The sequence below is a fragment of the Pteronotus mesoamericanus genome, unplaced genomic scaffold (assembly GCF_021234165.1).
Source record: "Pteronotus mesoamericanus isolate MK-2021 breed Mesoamerican mustached bat unplaced genomic scaffold, CSHL_Meso_final scaffold_651, whole genome shotgun sequence".
Taxonomy (NCBI): Eukaryota; Metazoa; Chordata; class Mammalia; order Chiroptera; family Mormoopidae; genus Pteronotus; species Pteronotus mesoamericanus.
Genome location: NW_026555325.1, coordinates 29,644,877 through 29,672,160, shown reverse-complemented (window position 1 = coordinate 29,672,160; position 27,284 = coordinate 29,644,877). Strand labels below are relative to the sequence as shown.

Below are 27,284 nucleotides of genomic sequence, written 5' to 3'. Positions count from 1 at the left end.
GGCCTAAGTAACCTACTCTCTCACAGAAAGAACTTATAGTGTATAGTGGATATGAAGAACAGTATTACTTCGTTCCATCTATACCTAGGAAAATTGTCCAGAAAGCAGACACTGGAAAAAAAAACAACCTCACCGTTTGAGCTTTTTCCTTTGTTTGAATTGAAACATGGAGACAAACCTGGGCATGTTGGCTTTAAGCACATGGGTTTGTGGATGTGCTATTACCATTTTAGGCTAAAGTGTTTTGTTGAAGCAAGGGCACGGGGATGTGGAAAATGGATGATATTCATCCTTTTGTTTAAAAAAAAAATTTATATCCTAAACATTGATGGTATGGAATTAAAGAGACTAGAAAATAATCATAATAAAAGAAAAACAAAAAGAAACTGCATCACACACTGGTTTTATTGCCTCTGCTGTTGTTCTTATAAATTATTTTCCAAAATGAATATCAGCTAAATGCCAAGATCCTTTACATTTAGGGCTTTGGGAATGTGTTTATATTTTTGTTGAGGTAAGCATTTGTGGTTAGTTAGGACTTTTGATACCTTTTCGGTGGGCACTATAATTTGGTAGGCTGAGCTTTTGGACCAGTGGGCTTGCTGACCCACCTCTGGCATGGTGTTCTCTAAAGTGCAGCGGATGGCGGACGCCAGGACTTCCCTGGTGTGTAACTGGGAGAGCTCCGTGGTGTCTGCGACAATTCAGCGCCACTGGAAACCTCACCAGGAAAGGAGATGTTCATAAAGTCAGAATTTGTAAGCAATGACGGCTTCCATAAAATAAGGGTGATTTTTTTTTTCCTTTCAGATTTTGGGGTAAGTGCATTCTTAGCAACAGGGGGTGATGTTACCCGGAATAAAGTAAGAAAAACCTTTGTTGGTACCCCGTGTTGGATGGCCCCTGAAGTCATGGAACAGGTAAAAAAAAGTGATGATTTGATTGACATAGTGCAGTAGTACATTATTAGTAATATACTGACATTTCATTCAGATCAACCGTTTTACTAGAACGTATTGTGTAATTGAATTTTAATTCCCACTTGCTGGGCTGTAACAAACTAGTATCAAAGGTCTGCATTCACAGCTGTGGACTTCCGACACAATGTGGACTTCATGATGTGTGATGTGCCTGTTATATAATTTTGTTTTTTCCTGGTTTCTTTCTTAGGTGAGGGGCTATGACTTCAAGGCTGACATGTGGAGTTTCGGAATCACTGCCATTGAATTAGCGACAGGAGCAGCGCCGTATCACAAGTATCCTCCCATGAAAGTAATTACCTTTGGAAATCATATGTCGGGTTTGAAATATGGCTTCATGGAATCTATTCTGTAGTCCTCTTAAACATGGTCATTTTTCTCTGAGACTTGAGGAGAATTAATAGAGGAATGCAGCCAAGTTAAATGTCTGATGTTCTCAGTGGACACAGTAGGACAAAAGTAGTAAAATGCCCGGCTTTGAAGCTTGCTTTACATTCTTAGCACACAGCTGAGGAAAGAATGTGAACAGATTGGTCAATCTGTTCGAAAAAACAGATTATAGGGATTATAAAATCGAAAAAGAGATTATAGGGATATCGTCTTTTCAGATGAATTTCCCAAATTTTCAGGCCTTTTAAAAAAAAATCTCTAAATTTTACTTCTGTTTTCATAGTGTCATATTGGTGACTCATTTGAAATAAGCAAGCCTAGTATTTTTGGAAAACAACATACATTTGGATACTATTTTCAGATTTTTGTTGTTCTTGTAACTGGCCTATATTATTATTTCTCTTAGTTTTTGAGAGGATGGTATCAGGGTGAATTTACCCATCTGGATTTTGTTTTGAGGATGAAGTAGTTGAATAGAAATTATGAAGGTATTTTACAGAGAATATGGTCCATGTTTTTTTCAACTTTTTCCTAGGAAAATATTGGAAGAATTTAGGAGGATTAAAAAAGCCCATGAGAATAAAAAAGTTAAATAATTTTACTGATTAAAAAGTTAATACGTACTTAGTGTTGAAAATCTAGAAGTACAAATAAGAATAATGAAGAAAACAATCATTTATAATCTCATCAACTACAGATAATCCCTGTTAAGGTTTTAGTATAATTCATTATATCCTCTCTCTCTCTCTCTCCAAACACACACACACACACACACACACACACACACACACACACACGTATAAATATATATTTTTTTAATATAATTTAAGACTTTGGTGTGCATACCTGATTTTGTTAGTAAGTTGTGTAAACAATTGAAGTTACCTTTCAAAGGAAAAGCACTGAAGCAACTCTGAGGATTTTTTCCTTCCATTTGTTTTTTCTGTATTATTTTTTTCTTATTTCTTGTTTTCTTTCTTTCCCTGTGTAGTGTTTCCCTCCTGAACCCAGAGTCACATTGCTAATCCCGGCCTAAGTCCTGGGGACTTTTCTTCAGACTTTACAGTTCTCCCGCTTTCTTCTGTTTGCTATTATACTCCACAAACAATAAACTGTCACTCTAATCCTTCATCTATTCACACATCTGCAAAGTATTTGAAAAGTGGCTTGGCATGTATAGCATTTGCATAAATTAAGACTGATTTATGCATTAATGAGCTTTATTCATTGCATAGGTCAGTAGTTTACTACAAATTCTTTTTCTTAAGCAACTAATTCTGATGTGTGAAAGGGTAGAATTTTTACCTTTTTGATTTGAAGCTGTATTTTACTTCGTTCCCTCCAAGAGCAGCTTCGCCTTTTGCTCTCGTTATGGTTTTTAGCAACTCAGCTGCATTCTGGGTATCTCTCTGTGTCTTTAACTCTCAGTGCTGCCAAGCCTATAAGTGACTTTCTGTATGTTTTTTTTCACTTAAAAAAAAAAAAGGAAATCATGTGCTACCTTCTGGGATGTTGTGAATTTATTTTTAGGGTTGGTAATGTTACAGAAGCCTTGAGTACAGGCAGTTCCTTGCTTATGAATGACCTGTACTCATGAACATTCACTGCTGCCCTGGCCCCACCCCCCGCCCCCTCTCCTCCCCTCCCCCCCTCCACCACCCCCTTTTCCAGCCAGAGCCCTGTCTTCTCTAAGCCCAGGCTGGAGCTACGTGCTTCTCGAGGCTGAGTGAGAGCCAGTTCCCAGGAAGTTCTGTCCCCGTGGCTTTGGGAGATCATTCTTAACACATAGAGCAGATTTTGTAAGTTCTGTCAGTGGAATAACAAAAAGGTTAAAGGGCACATGAACAGATGATTTGCAAAGAGAAATGAATACTTTCAAGACACATTTTCTGTAAAGTTATAATCATGGGAAAGCACGTTTGTGCCTAATCAAGGTTGGGGTTTGATGTTTTGCGAAAAATTAAAACCTCAATTGTAGCAATTGCTATACTGAGGTTTTGTCTTTATGTTTGTTTCTGCTGCAGGTGTTAATGTTGACTTTGCAAAATGATCCACCCACTTTAGAAACTGGAGTAGAGGATAAGGAAATGATGAAAAAGTATGGCAAGTCCTTTAGAAAATTACTTTCACTGTGTCTTCAGAAAGACCCTTCCAAAAGGTAGGTCAGACTTGCTGGATCAGTTATTGACCTGGTTTGAGTCACAGCAAAGCTTTGTTTGTGGGGGTCTGGGGAAGGCTGGGTGAGGACACCTGCAAGGTCCTTCCAGTTCAAGGGAAATCCCACTCTGATCCCCAGATTTCCAGCCTGTTAGTGGGAGACAGCATGGGTCCAAAGGGAAAGAAGTAGATGGGGATAGGGGAGAGGCAGCGGGAAATTTTAGTGGCAGTAAGATTCACTGTGCTTGTTAGGTGTGGGCTCTGTCATCAAAGGAAATGAAAAAACAAATCAAAAGAAATTGGCAGCGGTGCATTCGGAAGCTGAGCTAATATTCTGCACTGTGTAGGTTGAGCTGACCTCTCAGGATTTGAATATCCTGCTAGCTCCAGTCTAAACCAGGCAGGGCTATTGAATTTTACATGAGCTTCCTTTTAGCTGCAGAACAAGTTGTTTGTACTGTTTCAAAGATTATCAGTAAAGAAGATTAATATTTTTGCACTAGAAAGATTAATCACATAAACAGAAGTAAATTGTTTTAAATTAACTTTAGAATTTCTTCTTTATTCTCCAGTGGTCCCCCCCATACTGTAGTGTGTCTGAGTTTGTTTCTTCCTTTTAATTTCTGAGACTTTGCAATATGCTGAGTGGTAATAATAGAGCAGGTGTCCTCTGTCACTTAAAGGAGAATGTGAATGATATGAACCACACATTCTACCCAGGCCGGGTCTGGGTAGAGTCCCTTTGGAGGGCTTGGCTGTGTGTGACGGCACCCTCCTAACGGACGGCGAATGGAGGTTACAGGCCTGGGGAGGTTACAGGCCTGGGGAGGGCTCCGAAGTTACTTGCTACCCTCCTCCACCCTAGGGGTCCAATTTGCTACTTATATTTTAAAATGTGAAAACTGGCTTCTTTTCTGAAACTTTCTTTTTTAGGTAGGGACCCTGCTTTTTAAAAAAGAATTCCTTTATTTTTATCTTCAATTCCTTAGGAAACTTAAGCCCTTTAGCATTACACAGTAATCTACTGTTTGAGGAGGCCATCCTTCTCTTCATTAAACACCATTGACATTATTTCATCCATGCTTTGTAGTTCTTCATTCTTTTACACTTTACTAACTTCAGCCTTTTCTTTATCAGTTATCTTTCTCTTGGAGTCAGGTCTAAACACTGCTATTAAGCATCTTGAAATTCTTTATTTTAAAAGGATGATTATTTTGTCACCTTTTTGAAATGTTTCTACTTAAATATCTTAGTTGCCCTTTTTTATTTGATTTGTAAGGCTTGTTTTTCCTCTGAAGCTATACTGCTCTTTCATTAAGATTACTTCTTCACTCTCCAATTTGGTGAAAATCCTTCTAGATTTTAATTTTGTTCTTCAGCCCTTGCTTACCTTCCCCTGGTATTTGGTGTCATCTCCAAACATAAATATTTGGCATCATCAAGGAAGCAGTTTAATTCTCCATAGCCCGACGAGAGAAGTACTTGTCTTCCCAGATGTGTTTTTACTGATGGTATTTGTGGTGCTTGAGCTGGTTGAGATCCCACCTAGTGGTGGTGATGTGTAATGTCACACAATTCCAGCTCCTCAATAAATGACTCTGTAGTGTAGAATTGTTAGTGTGCTTACTGGTGTAACAGTATCTTTCTTGAAAAGATCTGTAATTTGGTCAAAATAAATTAGATTAGATCATTATACATTATATTTAATAACCCATCCTTAATAATCTTGAAAGTCTTTCCAGGTTCTATTTATTTTATGAATTCAAATACCAGGTATCTACTACAACTTCCCCAAAAAGTTTTTTAGAAAAGAGCCATATACCCAAATTTTCACATAGTCTTTCCCTCAGAATTACTCTTTTAGTAACATGATTGATCTATGAAGTATTAATAGTTTAAGGGCTTCTTTTAGATATTGTTTCTGTATCATAATCTATTCTCACTGTTGTACAATTGTCCTCTGTAGCAGAGTGCACAAACTTCCCACATGATTCTTTATTTTACTAAAGAGACATGGATGTGGGAAGTTTAGCGGGGAGGAGAGCTTCATGAACTGTGAGAATGGAAAAAAGGGAATACTGTTTAATTACTTATTATATATGATGCAATTTAAAAATATGTATTCATTCCTGAATTAGAAAGTCAACATTAAATTACTGCACAATTCTGAAGAAACCACAAATATTTCCTGCCTTCTCTGCCTTTGCTTATGTTGTCCAAGGGTTCTTCCTTTTCCCCTCCCCTTCCCACCTGTCTTTCTACACCGAGTTCAAAGGCTCCATCTTGTTAGAGTGAGATACCCCATGGGTGAGATTCTTAGCTCTGCCTTATCGTCATCTGCATGACTTAGTTTCCTTGTCTGTAAAATGGGCCTAATAACACCTACTTCATAAGATTGCTGTGAGGATGGAGTAAGATAATATGGTTAGAGCAGATAGCACAGTGTCTGAGGTTCCTAAATATTCAAGAGATTGGGATTGCCATTCATCATTTGCCTTTTTCTTCCTCATCGAATGTAGTTTTTGCAAAGTTTAGTTTTCCTACCTTATGTTGAATACATGTCCCTTGTAAAACTTATCACACCATGTTCATATATTGACTTACATATCAATTTCCTCCTGAGTTTGTAAATTTTTTAGAAAGAGAGCCTGTGCCACTCATTTTTATATCTTTCTGTCTGTCTCACATAGTCAGTGGTATTTCTTGAATAACTGGAGACACTTGAGTGTTTGCAACTTGGGGATGATTTTGGACTCACTCAGAGGGGTTTTAGAAACAACCCCATTCTAGCAGGTTGAGGAGTGAATGCAAGATTTTTGATAATTTGTATTTATTTGTTGTCTGCATATAGATTATATACTTATAATCTGAAAGCAGTTGGATGGTGCCAAAACCCAGGCCTTGCTCAGTACCTTTTTAGCAGAGAATGGAAACATATCACAGGGCAACAGGGACCAGGACAGAGTCACTCCAGAGCAGGAGCCCTTGGGCTAGTGGGGAAGGGGTCATGCCTTCCCTCACCCTTGAGACTCATGGAACTTTCCTAAAAGAAGAGAGTTGGCATGTCTGAACCGTTTGTCTCATTTAAGTCTGTGCGCTCTGCATAGGCATAGACAAAGAATTCTATTTGCATAGCAAAAGGTTTTGCTGTTTCTTTAAAAAATGAGCCCTAATCTTGTAGATTTCATGGTTCCTATGGATCGCAGTATAAAAGGAATGAGAATTTCCTCTGAGCAACAAGGGTGTGGATGTTGCATAAATATATCCATTAGAAACTAATAAAACCTGAGTATTTCATTTGGGGGGAAGGGGAGAAATGCAGCTCAGCCTGAGGTCAGCGAGCTATTAGGAATTATAATGCAAATTGTTAGAACTACTTATGCTGTGTCATATTCATCCTGAATCCTTTGAAAATTATTTCAAGTCTCAGTGGACTTTGGTTCATCCATATGTATTAACTGAATTCTTTAACAGATTTTCTTTTGAGAATGTTGGTACTTGCAGACTCCCGCATTGTTTTTAAGGTTTTAAAATGGAATCATCATTCAAAACTAAGACTGTTATTTTGTTTGCTGGTATAACATTTCTCATAAAACGGTGTTTGTATATATACTACATTGCGTTGCTTGATCACTGATAGCAGCCGTGTAAGACGCAACTGCTTGCAGAATTCCTTCTCCTGTAGTACTTAGCTAAGAGGCGGGCAGCATTAATGGTTCCACGTTAACTCTACACTGGCGGTTGCTATGGCATAAAACTAAAACAAACAACACACACAAAAAGCTGAAGTCAGGTGGGTAGCACACACCTCAACTTTTCTCATACCTTATATCGCTTTCTTCTCTGTCGCACTTCCTCATTCCTTCCAGTTCTGTTTTTCCATACTTTCTCATTGGGTCAGTTTGACACATGGGTTTGACTCCAAAGCTAGAGACACCTGAGCTAATTTGAGCACCAAAGGACCTGCTGTTTAGTACTCCGTTCAAATAGAAATCCCCTATTGGTTAACATAAATACTAAGCGTATATAAAAAAAAAAGAGTGTGCCTTCTTTAAACCCTTTCTCAATTCTCGTGTCATTGTATTTATTGATGAAAGCTACAAGTGGAGTGCAAAGAAGGGAATTTTCTCTTGTAGCCTGCTTTTTCCCTTTACAGTTTGGTTGCCATGGAAATGACCTTGCTGGGGAAGGGAAAGTATTTTCCCAGCCCTGAGTCTCAAGGTATGTCTGGCATTTCCCAGCCTTCTCTCTACGTTGGTCCTACACTTGACCCTTCGTGTGCAGAAGGAGGGGGTGGGGGTGCAGAGGAGAGATGGAAGCATTTTGGCTCTTCACCTCAGTACATTCACTGTGTACAGACTTTCCCGTTTTGGGGGGATGGGGGGTGTCTCTAGCATGAGTCTTATTTTCATTACATCATTCTATTATTTCCTTCTATACCGAACAGATGTTTAGACTTTGAGTGCTGACTAAGTCTAGCCCAAGGAGTTATGGTTCTGTGTCTGAATGGCTAGTAGCATTTCCTTTACTCTGTTTTTGTTGTGGTATGACATTGAGCTGTAGCCATTTTCTGCTCTGTGCTAGGCATTAGGTAGATAAAAATGAATACTGTGTGGTGCCTGTCATGGAAGGGGTTATAACTTAGTGGGGGAGGGGGGAAATGTGGGGAGATAGGAACAGAAAGTTACAGAATGGGAGAGTGGCTGGATTGGTATGTGAGCACCAAGTAGGGAGCAGTGAATTTGACTTGTAGAAACTTGGAGGAGTATCTCTGAAGATGCTGACATTTAAATTGGCTCTTGACCTCTGAGCAAGGGTGTGCCAGGTATTTACAAAAAATGTTAAAGCAAGAAAAGCAGGGTGTGCTTTGTCATGAAAGAGATAGGTGGGTGAGAACATCATTGCAACTGGAAGATAGAGTTCACATAGGATGTGATGCGAAATGAGGATAGAGATGTCAGAGCCTCTCAGACCACTGAAATCTATTAAGACAAATAAGAAGTTGGGTCTCTTTAGAGGCCGAGTTTAGGGCCGCTGGAGACGTATACAGTTTGTACATCACTGCACTCAGTGACGTTTCCTGATTCTTTTATATGCTTGGATGGTGGGCTGGAATGAGGAAGAGAGAAGTGGCAGAGAATCTACCTGGGAGGCTGCTATAATGGTTTTGGCCAGAGGCAAGGAGAGGTTCAACCAAAACAGTGGCCCTGAGTTCTTTAATCATCTTAATTGCCCTAGGTTTCTTTTCACTTTTAAAACATTCAATCTAAGTTATTTTGTGTGCCTCCTGGTTTTTTGAAAATTTGTTTCATGTTTTGAAGTCCCACACATGGCACCAGATCTTGCTCAGTCCCTTGTGTGACGCGTGGTTCTCCTGCGCCGTCCTCAGTAGCCCTCCCCTTCCTCCCAAACACGGTTCTGACGCGCCTCTTTCAGCCCAACCTCACACGCTCTTATCTGCCGGAAGTCAGCTGCTGAAGGTCAGATTTATATCTGTCATATTCGCTTCTCCTGTAGTGTGTCTGTCATGTAGTGTAATGCCTGACAGATAGGAGATGCTCAGTAAGTATGCATTTACCGAGAGAATGAAAGATGAATTTGGCGTAGCGGGAAGCCAGAAACGTTGCTGGTGATCAGTAAGAATACATGTTAAAATAACAACCGAAGTTAAATCACGTAGAAGAGTAGCATCATTTTAGTTCTAGTGGCTGTTTAACAAGGTACATATTCATGAATTTGAATGAGTTTACCAAGGGATTTGGCATAGAAAATGCAAACCGTGGCCCACCTGTTGTTTAGACCGTTATTTACTCAAAGCAGTGAGCAAGTTGCACTTGTTTATTGCAGTAGATGTGGCCATTGGGGGTCTTTTCAGGTACCTGTAGCCAGTGTTCCACTTGATCACAAGGGAAAGAGCAGTAACAATTTAAATTTCCGTTTCTTTGCACAGAAATACAGTTTAGGGCCCTTTGTAGGCTTAGGCAATTTGTGCATCATTGCACTTAGTGACATTTCCTAATTCTTTTATATGCTTGGTCTTGGTCCCTGGAAACATTTTAATAGAGCTTCCTGGTTCCAAAGAAGTGGTTTCTACCCTCTTCAAATATGAGAATCCTTTTCAGCCTGCCCCCTATTAACATAATGCTATTTGTACCTTTGCTAATCGTTGCCTGAGAGAATACCTAATGATACTCAAAATGGTTCTCTCCCTCCGCCCATTTTTTTTGTTATGAAAAATGTAAAACATACAGAAAAGGCAAAAACACAGTACAATGTTTACCTCTATACCACCATCTAGATTCAACAATTTTTAACATTTTTCATATCTGCTATATCTATTTATCTACATTTTACTTGCTGAACAGTTTGAAAATAAGTAACAGACTTAATCCTTCAGCTTGCATTCCATACAAATAGAGACATGTTCCTACGTAACCACAGTACTTTTCCACATCTAAGAAAATGAACAGTCATTTCCTAAAATTGTCTAATACCTGGCATATTCACTTACCTCTAATTATTTCCAAATGTCTTGTGTAGCTTCTCCTTCCCTTTCAAATGCAGGATTCAGGCCAGGGTCACATGTTGCAATTGGGGTTAGGTTTCTTTAGTCTTTTAAGATCTGGAACGCTACCCTTACACCTCCCTTTTTCCTCTTTGACACTGATTTTTGAGGCGATCAGGTCAGCTGTCTTGCTGACTGTCCTGAAGTCTAGATTTATGTGATTTTACGAACAATTCTTCTGCGTTGTTGCTGGTTTTAGAAGGAACTGTCGATGAAGGAAGTTGTTCTTTATGGAATAGAGCCAGCTAACAAACCACAGGAGTAGAAAAATCAGTATTGTGCCACCTCCTATGAAATATTTATTTAAGGCAAAGATGCTAATATCATCAGGTAAAATGTTTTGGGGAATAGGAAATTCATGTAGTGGAAAGATTGCAGGCCTGGGGACCAACCAGTTAAGCTTAGCATCATCCCTTCCAGTGAAATTGCCTAACATCCTGTGCTCCTGACATGCTGCAGTGAGACGCACGCGGCGTCATCCAGGTAGCATTTCCCCCAAATGCTTGATTCATCCTAGTCAAGCCTTCAGACCTGACGTTCAGTTAATAGGAAATGAATTTGCATTTTATTAATCACCATCACATTTACCTTCCCCTGAAGAACAGTACCCTTGAGACAGTGTTACTTGGTGGGGGGCGGGGGGTGGGCTTGCATGCACTGTGTGTGGACCCCCTTGCAGCTCCTGCCTCTCTTGGGGAATCTTCGAGCCCTGTGGACGGTAGTTTCTCGGCAGAGTCACACTGCAGCTTGCGTGGCTTCTTAATAACTGTAGGGATTTAGCGCACAGATGTGTCAGTGTGCCTGCTTTTAGAAACCCTGCATTCGCTTAGGGAAGTGTGAGGATGAAGGATGGAAAATGGAGTGTGCCCCAAATATTTAGCTTAGAGGAGTGTGTGTGTTTTTCAGTAGCGGAGTTAGGAAGGAACTGGAAAATTAGCACTATTTTATTTGGTGCCAGCTTGTGATTAATTTAGTGTCTGGTTTTGCTCTTCCTAAAACCGGTCTTACAGAAATACTCTAGGATTAAGTTGTTTCATCAAGGCAGTGTATTTATCGAGTGGTCATTGTTTCAACTCTAATTTATTATTGATCTTTCAGGCCCACAGCAGCAGAACTTTTAAAATGCAAATTCTTCCAGAAAGCCAAGGTAACATGCTTAAAAACCCAAGTAAATCTGCTATTTTGAAATCGCTATGAATTTCTATGTATAGTATTTGATGTTAAAGTGTTGGGAATATTTGTTTTGCAGAACAGAGAGTACCTGATCGAGAAGCTGCTCACAAGGACACCAGACATAGCCCAAAGAGCCAAAAAGGTAAGTGCTGTTAGCCCTCCTGACTCAGTGGGAGCTGCTCCCCACCCAGGAAAACAAAACCCATAGGAAAAGGAGGAAAGAGATTTCCACATACTCAGGATATGATTATTTAGAGGCTATCTGATTAGGGGTTACTCACTTAACTGCATTCTGCCTTTTGGTTATCTCAGCTTGCTGTCCCGGGTCTGGGTGTGGGAACAATGGGAAGCTCAAATGATTTCATTTTTCCATTCATCTGCTTTGCTTAAAGAAGGTCAAGAGGGGAGGGGACTGTCATCAGTTTTGAACACTGGAGAGGTAAAATGCCCTTGAAAACCTTTTGTCTGGATTTTACAGAAGAGGAACAGTGTTTTTAAAGCAATTTTAAATGACAAAAGGAAAAACAGAATTTTGTAGCGGTTATTTGGAATATCTGTAGCATATACATTCTTTTCCTCATAAAAGACCCTGTGGTGCCTTTTAGAGCCTACTTTATGTTAACTAAATTATATTAATGATGACTTGAGAAACTCTTCATTCTAGCTTTGAGAATTTTACAATGGAATGTATCTGTGAGTGTATTTATGTGTTTAACCAGAGTTTTATTTATCTGTAATTACTGATTTCATTATGAAACCTAACAAAATTTAAGCTCTGTTTTGGTTTAGGTGGGTCTTAAAATTGTATTCAATATTTATAATTAAAAATAGTTATGCAGTCACAGATTCAGAGGGGGAAGCCCTGTTTCCCCCTTTTTTACAGTCATTAGGGAAGCCGACGTGACTCTGGGTTGTCCGCTCTGTAGGTGAAGTTGTCAGAGAAGTGTGCATTAGTGATCGCGCCTTATCGTGCCTTGCCACACATAACTTTGAATGTTAACTTCCAGACATTGCCTTTCTGAAAACACTGTGTGTGGAATGCATGTAGCTAATGCTTTAGAATTGTTTTAAATAGACTTCAAGAAATGACCCATTCTGTTCAGGTATCTGAGGTGCCTTCGCGGGGCCAGCAGACTTCTGTGGGGTGGGCTGGTTCTTGGGCTGTGGGCCTGGGCTAGGAGACGGGTTGCTGTGCAGAGACCTGGGCAAGGTTGGCCTGTGGGACATCTCTGAGGGGAAAGTGAACGCTGGGCAGATAGCCCTTCAGAGTGGCACATCTCCAGGGCAGCAGAGAGAGTGAAAGCTCCCGTTAGAGGCCGCTGAAACTAGAAGTGCCCGACCAGAGCCTGAGGGTGCTGCAGAGAAAACTGGAGGAGGAGCCTGGAGAGATTCCCTGGGGCACCACAGTGGAGCACGAGGTATTTTAATCAGATGTCTAAAATGTCAGCCCGAGTTGGGAAAAAAGCTGTTAGAAAGCCATTGGTTTGTACAGTGTATGTCCCCAAAGAACTTTTTTTTCCTTTCTATTTTTGGCTGGGAGTTTCATTTGATCTCGTCCTGTATATTCCCCGAGAAAAGGTTTCCCAGGCCTGCTCTCCCCGTAGGGCTTCAGTGTCACACCTCCAGCTCCTTGCTACGTGGCCGGCCCGCCTCGCAGGTGCAGTGTTCCCAAAGGGTTTCCTTCCCTCCCAAACCTAACCTCCCTGCTCCGTGCAGCTTTCTCAGTTGCCCAGCCTCAGAACAGTGGGATTGTTTTTGTACGTAAGACTCCTTTCTCTCCTTGTCTTCCCCGTCTAATCCCTCTCCTCATTTCCTTCCACAACATGGCTCCAAATGTTTTCCTCCTGTTTTTAGCTGGACAGTTGCAGTAGATTTCTAACTGTTCTCTCTTTATTCCTCTTTTCTGTTTCTTCTTAGACACTAGGGCAGGGTTGACTTTCTGACCACGTCATTTAACTGCTCAAAAGTGGTTTCCAAAATTAAGCAAAAAACTAAAGCAAATAAATGGTGGTCGTGGGGGGGCAGGGGGAGGGGGAGTCCTATCACATAAAAGCCAGGCTCATTAGCCTTGAATTCATGGTACCATTTCAAAGTCTAGCCTTATATTCTAAACTCCAGCTACTTGAACCCCTTAGAGTTTTCACTGCACCATCCACACTTTCCTTTGGAACTTCTTTCATCAGCCTGAGAAAAGGGAGACTCTATTCAGGCTGTGACTTTATTTCCTTCCTTTAAAAAAGATATTTCAATGATTTATCACATACTTGTGTGCTATGCATTCCAGGTCCTGTTTGGTACATATCTGAAACAAGAAGCAGCTAGAGTTTGGGGAAATGTGATTTTTCAACCCTTTCACGTGCCATTTCCTTGCTCTTTGATTTTAGACTTAAACCTTGGGGCTTGTTTCCTCATCCATCCCTCACGTGGAAAATGGCCACACATCTCAGTGTCCCCTGGAGGAGTAAAGGGAGAATGTAAATTACTTCCTTAAACATCTTATACAAAAGGCTCATTGTAATATCATCCTGAGCTTCATTCAGTTGGCTGGGTTCCTGTCATAATGATCATTTTAAAGTGCATTGGGTTCTGAGCTCCACTCCACTCCCTGCTCACAGGTTTGTGGTAGGTATGCTGACCAGATCAACACTGTTCACAGTGCACATCCTGTTCATAGTAAGTGCCCAAGGATGTTTGCTTGCTCAGTGACCACCCGCCCTTGAGTGCACCAAGGAAAGATTGTTTGAATCTGTTGTCCACTCTCCTGAATCCCCCACGTGCTTGGCGTACCCTTGTTCCTGGGATCCTTATTAACAGCAGACAGGCCTCCTCTCTGGCGGCTCATGATGTTGAAAGCAGCCCCGCCGTTCTTTGTTTGACACTTCTGCTGCAGCCTGGCCACCCGGAAGTCAATATTATTTTCATCACCGCATGCACTGATAACCATTGTTGTAGGATGTCTTTGCTTGTCTTAGGTGCTTACCGTGTCTAAGTAAATTTAATTTAGAAGTTGGTACAGGGGAGTCTTTCTTTGTGTTGTTTGTGTGGCTCATTTTTGGACTTCTCTTCATCGACATCTGCTCAGCTGCGACCTTTCCTGTTTGCAGTGGTGCCTCCCTCTTGATGGAGCTCTGGTTTCCTGGTGTAGGTTTGCTCCTCAGAGACTACTTGTTGATGTTAGTCCTTTGGTTTTTGTCTCCTCAGTTTGTTGTTTTTTTAAGGTAGAAACAGACAGTCCATTGATATACCAGTGTTTACATGACAGCTGGGCCTGTGGACCTACCTCTGGACACCTAGACAGCCATGTTGCTTTGAAATGTGTTGTCCTAAACAGTTTCTTTTCCTCTCTGTGGTAAACAAAATTAAGAAATATTTTTCAAGATGTATTTTTATTTACCATGAATGACTCATATTTAAAAGAGAGAGGGGCTGTTTCTGTAGTTATTCTCAGGAAGTTGCATGGAGCCCACCGGTGTGCTCCTTCGCAGGGAGAGAGGCAGAAGCCTCTCACACTGATGAGTTTGGCTCAAATGTGAAGCATTAGTTGGAAGCCACATAGTTCCATGTGAGTAGGTGGTCTTGTCTTCATCCTGATGGACTCCTTTCAACCAGGGGAAAAATTATTAAAAAATAGAAACAGAGCAGAGTGGCTTCCCTGGTAATTCAGTGATATAAATGATTTTGTGTGTGTGGTAACTGTAGAAATTAGCAATATTTGTCTTCTTCCTGAAGGCAGAGTATTTGGTCCATTCTGGGTTCTTTTGCTGATAGGCAGTGTGGTTTAGGAATCATCTTAATTTTCTTTTGCCCTAATTTTTCGGTCTGTAAAATGGAATTTATGTCTGACCCAGGGATGTGGTGAAGAATAATGAGAGGTTTGATATTCCTGGGCCATAGTACACTTTGTAAATTCTAAATGAGGTCATGCTGTTAATGACTCAGGAGAAAAGAGCTAAGTGCAGCTGTATAACTTCTTTTCAACTTTTCACTTATCCTTGTACACGAGAAGAAAAGACTTCATAGCCATTACTCCTTCTCACATGACTTTTTAGGAGCCTGTCTCCAGCCATCTTTTAGGGTTTGAAACGTGACCAGGTGGTGTTCTACCATTTACTGGATTCACTGGGTGGGGATGGGCATAAAGTATTCTGTTAAAATCAAACACTTGGGGCTGTGTGTATTTTCTGTTGGAGCATCTAAGCTTCAGAGTTGGCTGGTGTCTCTGAGTTACGTTAGTGAGATGAACCTAGAGTCACCACATTCACACTCATAGCCACGTATTTTCTGTTGCCAAACCCACCGATAACAGGACAAAGGACAAAGGGTCAGAAGCTACACAGATGTCTAAATTCCAACTGCTCAGCTAAAAGAAAACCTAAGGCACAGCTCTTTTTATTTCAGTGGCTTTTGTTTTCATGGGAAGTGGAATCACTGGAGGATTTTTGTTTGAATTTTCTGAATTGTGAAATTGAGAAGTTAGAAATAGTCATTATCAGAAGAAGGGAAGGGATATTTTATCACTGCTGCATTTGGGTGGAACTATTGTGAACTGGAACAGCTGAGATCGTCTCTGTGGATCCCCAAATTTCTTACGTCAACCTGTATATTGGTTCCATAGGAAGGACTTCATTTCATCCTCCTTCATGCTTAGGAGTAAATGATAGGGATATTGTAACTCACATTTATTTAATATAGTTGGCCCTGGAACAACACTGATTTGAACTGTGTGGGTCCACTTATATGTAGGTTTTTTTCAATAAATACACAGTCAGCCCACTGTGTCTCTGGGTTTCACATCCACGAATTCAACCAATCTCATATCAAAAACAGTACTTATTTCCAACCCATGGTTGGGAATCTGTGGATGTCAGGGGTCGGCTATACTTAATATGTGTTCAATTATTGTCCTGTTTCTGTATTTTATTTTAAAATAACCTCAGACATACAAAAAAGTTACAGAAACAGTAAAACAAAATTTTTGTACATATTTTCTCTCTTACTGTTTTTAAAAAATATTTCAAAGTTGTACACTATGATGCTCTTCGCCTTTAAATATACTTCAATGTATATTTCCTAAAAACAAGGACATCATTAACATGTAATTATCAAAATCAAGAAATTAACACTGGCACAGTTCTGTTATTTAATTTTCAGATCTTATCCAGATTTTGCAACTAGTCATTTATCTGGTCTAGGATCTAATCCAGAATCATATGGTTATTCTGTCTCCTTTAGTCCCTTTAACTCTGGAATAGTCTTTCTTTCCCAATTGTGACACTTCTGAAGAATATAGACCGATTACTTTGTGGGATGGCCCTCAGGTTGGGTTTGCCTGATATTTCTTCAGAATTAGATTCAGTTTGTGCATTTAAAATTTTTTTTAAATGTTACATCGAGCTAAATTTTTTAAATGATTTTATTTATTTTTAGAGAGAGAGGAAGGGAAGGAGAAAGAGAAGGAGAAAAACATGTGCAAGATCAGTCGGTCGCCGCCCACACACCCCAAACGGGAGACCTGGCCCGTAACCCAGGCCTGTTCCCTGACCGGAAATCAAACTTGAAACCTTCCAGTTTGCAGAGCAGCACTCAGTCCACTGAGTCACACCAGCCAGGGCAGTTCATGCCTATTTTGACAGGAATATGATGCTGTGTTCTTCTCAGTGTATCGGTTAAGAGGCACATGGTATTGATTTATTGCTTTACTGGTGATGTTAACTCTGACCATATGATTAAGGTGGTAACTGCTATTACAAAAACTTCCTTGTAAACACAGTTGCTTCTTTACAGAAGGGATTTATTAATATTATATTTTTTCATTATAATAAACATTAAAAGGTAAAGTGAGTGTTACTTACTATACAGGATCATTTTTCTTTTTTCCAGGAAGCATTTATGCTGTCTGTCATGCCGGCCATACATTCACAGGATACTGATGATAGGATTTCCCTGTGGTTTCTAAGCAATCTTGCCGACAGAGAACACTTTGCTAGGGTGATGTTCAGATTCAGGCAGGAAATGGGAATGGCCTCTGTGTCTGGTGTGGAAGCAGCAGTAGCTGGATCCGTGTGCTTCACTGGGGGAGCTGGCTGGTCTCTCTGAGCCTCACCCATCAGATGGAGCCAAGGACACTTACATTGTGTGGCCCTGAGGGTGAGATGGTCCATGTAGGACGTCTGGTTCTGTGTTTGGCATGCAGGGGTGCTCAGTCCCGCCGCGGCTGCCGTGTGACCCCCCAGGTAAATAAAGAGAATGATTATTTTGGTTACTTTTGAAGTATGTGGTAAGATAGGGTGTGAGGAAAGAGTCGTGGTAGAAGGGTGGATGTAAAGGTTGTTTCTCTTTTTCGGTTTCTTTGGAAGGAAGGCAGAAATAGCGCGCGAGACCTCCCAAAAGAAGGAAGAGAAGGACATCGCCATTGTCTCTCCACCTGCCTTCATGTTCTCTCTTCTGCCCCGCCACGCTGCTGGCAACCATCTTCTCTAACATGAGAAGTGCAGGGGGTGTGTTTGTGAAGAGCCTTAAGAATAGTAAGAATTAAATAGCCATGGTAGCTGACATCCATTTACAGCTTTTAGAAAATTGTCATATATGCTTCTTTATTCTAAACAATCGTGCTTGAAGACAGGTAGGGCAGGTATTATTATCACACATCACAGATGAATATATGAGAGCTGACATGATTTGCCTAAAGTCACAAGGCTAATAACAGGTAATTCTTATTTTTGGTTCCATGCTGTTCCCAGTAAATTCTACCTCAGAAGGTAGAGGATAGGAAGGAGATACAGACGGAGAAGAGTAGCGGAGTTCAGTGGCGTAAATTGGAAAGGGGGTGCTGCTTTTGTCATTCTCAATGCAAGTAGCCTGCCACCTCAGATGTGCTGGGGTGTCCACACCATTCACAGGCACTCAGAGATGCTGTGAGCATCATTGTAGGAACCTGGAAGTTTGCCAGAGTTCTAGCGGATGTGGAGAGAATAGGTAGTACAAGGACATTAGGGTTCTGAAGGGGAGAGAGATGGCTCGTGAGAGTTTGGTAGCATCAGTAGTTGTTAAAAATCTGCGAGACGCTCAGCTTCTCATTCATAAAATTGGGAAACTAATAATACCTATCTGTGCTTTTTGAGGCCACATTTGAAAGGGTAGAAGTATATAGCACAGTGGTTGGCACAAACTAATAAATGGCACTCGGTGTTATTAAAATTACAGTAAATTTTATTTTTTATGATCCCATATATTGCTTTATTATTCGTTTTCTTATTATAAGGTCATTATCATTTTTGTAACTTTTTTTGTTGCTGCTGCTGCGGGCGTGACTGCTGCTGCTGTAACAGTGGCTGCCATTATAGCCACTGCTACCAGTGACGGGCACTGAGGGGCAGGCAGGTAAGGGACGCAGTCCAGACAGTGAAGCTCGCCTTTTGGTGGGAACACAGTGCAAGCATCTCAAGACATGAAAGACTTGAGGAACAGCAGAGAGTAAGTGCTTGAGGATATGGTCATAGAACGAGGGCAGTCGGAGTGGGCAGAGTCATGGAACTGCTGCATGGGACAGCCGGGGGGGTGGGTGGGGAAGAGAAAGAGGAAAACTTCACACTTATTGTGCTCCTTTGTGCACCATACTAGACACTTGGTTTACATGGATCTCCATTATTGCAGCCTTGTAACAATCAATGAAGTCATGAGTAACAGGACTGAGGGTAAGTAAGATACGTTAGGTTTTTAAAACTGATTTAGAAAGAACACTATAAATATTTTGAACTATGAGTGGAAAAGAACAATGAGGATCCTAGTTCACAAGCCTCTAATTTGAAGACTTGATAATTGAGACGCAGAGGGGTGGGGCCTTGACCAAACTCACACGTCATGTAGTGGCAGAGTCTGAGGCCCGGCGACCAGTTCGCTACCATTTAATGTCTCCTTTCAGGCAATAAAAGGGGGAAAGTCACTATGAATTTCTGAAAATATGTCTTTTTTCCCTTCCTGCCATCATATATTAATTTATAAGATTTTGAAGGTTATATACTATCTAGAAACTGGAGAAGAAATAAGGTGATCTCAAATGCTTTACAAATGGATTTTAGTTTTGCTCCAAGTTTGCCCAGTAGAGGGCAACAATGGGTTTTAATTCAGTGAGGTTGTGCAAAGCAAACGGAACAAAAGTTTCTGACTTTGTTGAAGGTCTCATATTTAGAGTAGAAGGACTAAAGGTACGTTAGGTCCTTACTGAGCCATGAATGTTAGGCATCTTAGTCAGTTGGAGGGTTTTGTTTGTTTGTTTGTTTGTTTTTACTGGGCAAGAGGATGAAGGGTGATAATTTTAAGCACTTTTTACTATTACCACTTTTGTTTTAAGTGACAAATCAAAGTAATCTAACATTTGTATTTTACATAATTCATGTCAAAACCAAAAATCTAAATGTCGAAGGTGGGTTTGGAGTGTTTCTAGTATTTCCTGGTCAGACCAATGCAGTTCTGGGGGGCGGCAGACTATTTGCAGAAAGTTCTTTAGTTCCTGCGGTTCCCAGGGCCTAGTAAATACAGGAAGGAGGGAGTCGAAGTGTTTGAGAAATCTGAAGGAAGAGTGACCTGATCTCTGTAGTGATCACATTTATTATGGGTTTAATGTAAAATAGTCCTGAACATTCAGGTATAGGCCTGAGAGTGCGTGCTCGCCTATTACTTTGTGTCCCCCGCACTATCACCCCGCCCCCCCCACACCCCCAATCCTCTTGTTTACAAGCAGCCATCTGTGTCAGTGATGTATCTTACTGAGGAACTCACATGCTCAAAGGGAAGAAGGAGGAATATGTGGTGGTTGAGGTTGTTATTTTTCCTATTTTAGAGAGAACAGGTGGCCAGAGAGTTTCAAGTTATTGGTTTAACTGACTCTGTAGCTGGGACAGATGTTCCCTTAGTATATAAGCCCATGGCTGTTTTCATTAATTTTTTATTTTAAATGCATGACTTTGGTCAGTTGCGAATATAGAGTCAGAAAAATGCTTTTGGACACTAGGGGGTGCTATCAGAATAGTTCATTTAAGAATCTGTGCCCAGGAATTGCCTACAAGTCTATGAAAACCCCAGCAGTTACAGATTTTTTCCTTTGCACTGTGCCCACTGTAAGGAGCTTAACTGATGTTTGTGCTGGGGATGAACTAGGCAGAGGTGAGGACAGAGGAGAGAACAAGTGGAAAAAGCATCATAAATTACTTTCAGTTCAATCAGTGATGGGAATAAAAAATGCATGCATTCTGGGTAAGTGGCCCTTTCTGGTAAGCCAAAAGAATCCACACTGGAAATTGTGATTTGCCACCCCGATAGCCCCATTTAGGGGGGATATTTGTATTTTCAGATTGAGGCGCCTTTTAAAGATACCAGTTGCTTGAGAGAGCTTTCTAAATTTTTACAGATCTTATAAATCCACTTTTAGAAATTTAAAAATAATAACATACATTTTGTAAATAGCATTTTGAGCAATACTCTCTGTACAACTGTACTTTGTAGAGAACTGACTGTTTTCTTTTACTGGAAATGAATAGGCAGAATCAATGACCTTATTTCATATCCAGTTAGCTCTTTGAGATCTGTGTGTTCAAATGCATTATGTGACTCAATTTTTTCCCTTTAGGATGTTTGTTAACCCTTCCAAAGCTTGTGTACATCAGCTAACTGTTCTGGAACTTAACTGGCATATGTGTGCCCAGAGAAGTCCTCAACTACCTGCTCACCCAGCGTCCACTGAGCATCCCTTGTAACGAACGAGCACTGACTGCCACGAAGGCGGCTTAATTTTTTGCACCTTTCCAGCTCACTCTAATACCAGCGTACCCTTTCCTTTAAAAGGAGGTACACCAGGAAGAGTGGAAAGGAAATGGGCTGACGTTGCAGAAAAACTAGTATTAAAAGCTAGATACCTTTTTGGTCATGTAAACTAACGGTGTGATTATGCCTTCTCTCTGGTTTAAAACCCTTCCATGGCTTCTTGTTAATTATGGGATAAACTCCAAGTTCCTGCTGCTTATAGGATGAGGGCCACATCACTTAGGGGGTAAGGACCACCCAAGGCTCCCGTGACCTCTGTTCTGGCCACTTCTATAGTCTTCCCATCGGCCACCCACCATCTCACCCTTAACACACATCCTTAGAGAATTACTGATTCTACTTTTCTACCAATACACTCCTGAAATTCTCACATGTGTTTTCCATAAAGGAGCATGTACTGGCCCTTCTGTTCAAAAGCCTTCTCCTTGAACTCATATCTTTCCAAGTCTAGCACCTCTTTGGTGAGGCTTTCTCATACCATCCCCCCTGCTCCCTAAAGAGTTCATCAGCCTTTTGTCTTTACTGCTTCTGTACTTTGTTTTCGTCTTTACTGCTTCTGTACTTTGGGCATAATTCCCCGGTTGCACTCAGCATCATATATAGTTTATTTCCTCACCATTGTGCCTTCTATACCAGACTGTGAGCTCCTTGGCTGCATGAATATTGTTAGGTTGTTCCCTGGGTCCACAGAACCCAGCACAGTGTCTCGGTCGACCAACAACGATGTGTACAATTGGAGTTCAGTGAGCCAGACTGCAAAGTGATGGTGATGGCCTTTTCCGGAAGTTGGTGGGAGAGCACAAGGGGAGACAAAGTAAATCTGCTTTTATTTTGATAGGAGAATAGTTAAGATGTTTTTTTAGTTGGTGCTGTATTGTTTCACATTTAGGACTCAAAGTTTAGGTTTAAAATCCTTTGTTATCACCAACTTGCTAAGGTTCTTGAGTGAGCCTATTAATTTGACACACCTTTGCCACCTTATCATAAAATAGAATGGTTGGATTTTATTTTCTAACAATTGTGTATTTTCTACTTTGGATTATTTAACAGCGAAAAATTAGTCCTTAGCACTCAGCATATTCTACATTGGCATTTCCGTCTACAGCTGGCATGTACATTAAATTTTCCTGTTACCTGAAGCCACATCTAATTAGAAGCTATTTCAAAACTAGATTTAAATTAGCCTTTAGTCCTTTATAATTTTAGACTAGCTGTTATTTATCCCCTCGTTTAGGGGAAATAATTTAAACTTTTAATTTAACTATATATCATGATCCTATAAATCTTTAAAATGAATATGACATTTTGGAGATGAAAAGGTGAAGGAGAGATAAAGTAATGGAATTTTTGTGCGTAACTGGGAAGGGAAGAAGTCTATGCTAATAGAAAAAATCCAGGCATCTTCCTCAGCCCCTTACACTGCACTCATTCAGGAAATGCGGTGAGGCCAGCAGAGGGCGTGATACACATACTTAAAAAATCCTTGTGGGTGGGGGGCTCTGCTTGTTCTATTGTATGCTAATCAAATTGGATTGTTATAATAGAGATGCAGGGGTTTATAATATTTTTAAGGCCAGATTTTTTTTTTGTAGTTTCTTTTTACTTTGATATTAAGTAGTTTTAAAACAAATTAAAATTGAAGAGGCCCAGTTAAGCCTGCGCTTTGATTCAGCATTTTCTAAGCTTCCCATTAAATTACTTCTCACAAATTCTAATACTGATTTAGAAGAGTGTATAATAACTTTTAATTTTTTCTCACATATAGAAAGGAAAGGGGCCCTTGTTCAACTTACAAAGCAATAATAGAGCTAAGAAATTAAAACAATAGTCTTTAAGCCTCATTTAAAAGGCCATTTGAAATTGTTAGGGTGGTTATCAGCCAGGCTGTTCGCTGATATAACTCAGTGGAGGAGAAACTGGGAAGATCCTGTTTTATGTAGACTGGAAGAACCCCTGAGGGCATAAAGACAAAGTACTCAGTGGTGGGCTTCCTCTGTGACTTTTCTCTGTGGAAAGCAGCATGAGATCATAAGAAGAAAAAGAAAGAGGCAGGTAGAACCCAAGCCTGGAGAGAGGTAGAAAAGGAACAGCACTAGCCCTCTTGGCCACAAAAGCATGTGCTTGAAGGTAAGACCAAGCGTGGACTCTAGCCAGGCCTGGCCAGGCCCTGGCTCTCCCACGCATTGTTGGGTAAGCTTGGGCATTAGCTGAGCACCCCCCCGCCCCCGCCCCTGACCCTTTGCCTCATTGGTGACATGCAGTTTCTTCCGTGGCTTCTCAATGATTCTCTGGGTTGAAAATCAAATTCTTAGTTGGGCCTTCAGTGCTTGGCATGGTCTAGTCCCTTCCTCCTCTTTATAACCTGTTTCGTACTGTCCTTCCTCAGTTTTCCATATGTCCATTTAGCCAAGGCTCTTGCACTGGCTGTGTGTCCCTTCTGCTTGGAAGTGTCAGCTGCCTTTATCCTCAGCAGACCTCGGTGTCAGCTCAGAATCATGCGTTTGTGGCTCTGTGAGCGACCTGCGTTTTCATTTAAGACACCTGTGGGTCAAGAAACGTACCTTTACTTAATCATTTTTCATGGCTGCAAGAATTGCAAGGATGACTATATTTAATGATCCGTTCTTTCTTGATAGATGTTTAGATTATTTGCAGTTTTTAAATTGTTAACCACACTGAGATGAATATCACTGTGTATTCATTATTGCATTTAGTGCTACTTATTTTGTTAGGCTATGTTCTTAGGAATTGCTTAGTCAAAGAGTGTGTGTGTGTGTGTGTGTGTGTGTGTGTGTATGCCCTGTAATTATCATGCATATGGGCATACTAATGTTTAAAATTAATGTTCAAATCTCAGTCCAAGTCTTAAGTCTTTCACCTGTAGAATAATATGCTATTTATACACATACACAAATTCAGTGCCCAGCATATGGTATTTAATATTATTATTATTTATTTTTGGTCGTGATATGTGTTACTGTGCCGTTGTTTTATAGGGTTAGCCATAAAGTTCATTTAGTCTTTTTTCTGTACAATGGCTCTAGTAGTGCTTAGTTGGCTTTATTAGAAACAGTTTTGTTAGATTGTATTATGACAGCTGTCATATGAGCATGCATTTAGAAGAAAAACTTTTCCAAATTGGTGAATTTTTGTGCAGCCATTTTAATATTGAAGATGGAAGAAAATAGGTAACATTTTTGGTGTATTATTCTTTATTATTTCAAGAAAGATAAAAATGCAACTGAAATACAAAAAAAGAAAAGATTACTGCAGTGTATGGAGAAGAGTCTGTGATTGATCGAATGTGTCAAAAGTGGTTTGTGAAGTTTCTTGGTGCTATTGACATTTTGACCAAGTAATTCTTTGCTGTGGGGCTGTCTTATGCATTGGGAGATGTTTAGCAGCACCCCTGGCCCCTACCCACTTGAAATCAAGAGCAGGAGACAGCCAACATACTCAAAATATCCAAATCAATAATGTTATTGGTGAAGATGAAAAATGTGTCTTTTATTTTATGGACAAGACTTTTTGGCCAACGCCATATTTCATTTTTTTCCTAGATATGCAGGTAGCTATTCTGTAGAGAACATTCCAGGTCTTCTGGCAGTTTTTGCAATCTTGAAACTTTGAGTAACTTTAGAAAAGAATGTACCATGCACTGAAAGCTGATTGACATCGAGCCTGTTATGGGGTCACAGCGAGGGGTCCTGAGCTCTTAGGGCCACTAAAGGGAGTTAGAGAGCCATCGGTGGTGAGAACTACGGGTGCAGCCCTGTTGTGCTGCAGCCTGTCCTTGGATAAGGAATTACTTTCAGAGTAGGGAATGGGGCTGAGTGTGCGCTGTCACGAGGCGTTTTTGCTCATTATTCTGTCACTGCAATCTCTCCTGTCCAGAACAAACAAATGATACACCAGCTGCCTGCCCGAGAGTAATGATCAAACCATTTCCATCATCCCCGGGTTCCTGGTTTCAGAGTGCTCATTACAGAGGTTCGACGCCAGCCCTTTGTGCTGCACCAGCCTCTACAGTCACAGGAAGCACTGCGCAGTTTGGATACTGAGCTTTTCCTTTTTTATTTGCTTTTGTCATATACTAGCGAACTGCTTCAGATCCCCTACGATCTTAATTATTTATAGCTTTTAGTGTGGGAAACCCCATATTTCTGAATCATTGCATAGATATTTTAAAAAATATAACCTTGTGATTACATCCTCACTGCCCCTTGGTGGGCACCAAACCTTGGGTGAGTCATTTGGCTCCTTTGAGTCTTGATTTCTTTACCTCTCGAACCTCCGAGGGTTTTGGTGACGTTTAAACATGACAGTTTATATCAAACACTTATGCAGCATCTGGAACATAACAAGGGATTCCATAAATGCTTTTGTCTTCTCTCTTCCCTCACACATAAGGGAAATGTTTTCTAAGGAGGGAGCTGTGTGTTATACAAGAGGGCATAAGGAAGTGTTTAAATGTCATGCGAGGATTGCCTTTTATTTTCTAAAGGAAATTAATGTCTAAGGTTAGTGAATTTCATCTCACGCTTTTCCTCTTTCTGTCTCTTTAGAGCCCCAGTAGCTAATCCTTGTTCTTCAAATAAAACTGTTCTTGCTCTTCCGGCAACACATACAGTCTTGCTAGTTTCCTTAAGGACTTCACATTGTAGAAGTTTATTTAGAATTCTGTTTTTCTTTTCTAATTGTAAGGTTTCTGATTTCTTCATTTATTTATGACTTTTAAGTTATAATTAGAAAGGTTTCCTATTTAGTGTATATGATTAACAATTATATTGAATTTACCTGTTAGAGCAAAGTAAAAGTTTTCTGAAATAAATGACTTCCAGATCAACCTCCCCCACTGACTTTTCTGTAATATGATATTATTTCTATCGGTTACCTGCTGCACTTCTACTACTTACCACTTTGAGAGATGTTCTCCTGTCCCCTTTCCTTACAAAAGCTTAATGCCTACTTGTTCTGAAACTTACTATGCGGATTCCCAGGCCTCTTAACTAAAGATTCACACTCAGTAGGCGGGGCAGTTACCCAGGACCTTGCAAGTGACTGAGACAGACCTGGTGTGTCTCCAGGTTTGGAAGGAAACATATTGCTAAGCTCGCTTTAATTCTATAGACATAATTAAATGCCCGTGTTTCATCTACTGCTCTTCTCCCTTTGCCTACTGGCCTCTGGGCAATGCTCTTCCCACCTCTGTGTCACTTACACTCTGACCTCTGCTGGAGCAGGACCTCCTGGCTGTTGCAGGTAAGGTCTATCTTATCTGCATCCTACTAGTTGCAAGGTGAGCAATACAATGTGAAGCAGAGCTGCAGGATCTTCTTAAACCACGGCTTCTTTTGGCATTGCTTAATACATCTTATATTCATTATTAAAGTGGGCACATCTGTCTTCAGAGCGCTCTGACTTTACTAGCATTATTAATATAGCCGCTCATTTTTACCATCCTCATAATGCTAGTTTCTTTGATGCATAAAATAGGTGTGTGGCAGCCTAACAAGGCAAGATGGATGAATGAGCCCTTGTTCTGCCCTTGTGCAGAGTGGGGGATACGGTGATGTGGATGGAGAGTTCATATTTGGACAGTGAAGAGAGGGTTCGGGAGCCGCTTTGAGCTCATACTTTAGGAGAGGTTCTCATAATGGACATTAAAGATTAAATAGGCTGGAATTAAAAATCATGAAGGAACGGAAGAGACCCTAGCTGTCATCTCAGTCAGAGCTTCCCCACCAGTGGCCAGTGCACACTGGTGGGGTGGGAGTGGGTTACAGGTGAGCCATAGTATTGATCCCCTTATCCCTCAGGGCATTTGAGCAGGGCGTGGGATGGCTGGAGGTCTGGGCCAATTGCTGGGAGTCACTTTAGCAGATTATCCCAATATGTGGTATAGATGTTATCATTTTCTGCATGTGCCATGAACTGCACAGTTTGTAAAATTATTTTCCAAATCACTGGTATTAAAATCCTGTGAGTCATCAAAAAATCTCATCTGGAAGTCCAAAAATTTGCATATAGATTTTGAGAAAGTTTAGGAGTTCAAAGACTTCAGTTTGAAAGCTACTACTGACTGGTCTGAACCTGGTCAGATAGCGAGTTCTGGGGAGAGGGAATGAATTTTTAATCAGTGACCAAGACCTAGATCACTGCCTTTCACTCCTGGTTCAGTGCTATATTTTTTTTAATGT

The 27,284-nt window shown here is 40.6% G+C and overlaps 1 protein-coding gene across 1 annotated transcript in view; it reads left to right on the top strand.

Annotated features, from left to right (window-relative positions):
* STK39 (serine/threonine kinase 39) overlaps positions 1-27,284 on the top strand; it is a 273,509-nt gene that overhangs the window by 92,431 nt on the left and 153,794 nt on the right. Inside the window, exons 6-10 of the mRNA XM_054562783.1 lie at positions 811-920; positions 1,171-1,272; positions 3,395-3,528; positions 11,191-11,239; positions 11,342-11,407. Coding sequence (XP_054418758.1) covers positions 811-920; positions 1,171-1,272; positions 3,395-3,528; positions 11,191-11,239; positions 11,342-11,407 — 461 coding nt within the window. The remainder of the gene's footprint in view (positions 1-810; positions 921-1,170; positions 1,273-3,394; positions 3,529-11,190; positions 11,240-11,341; positions 11,408-27,284) is intronic.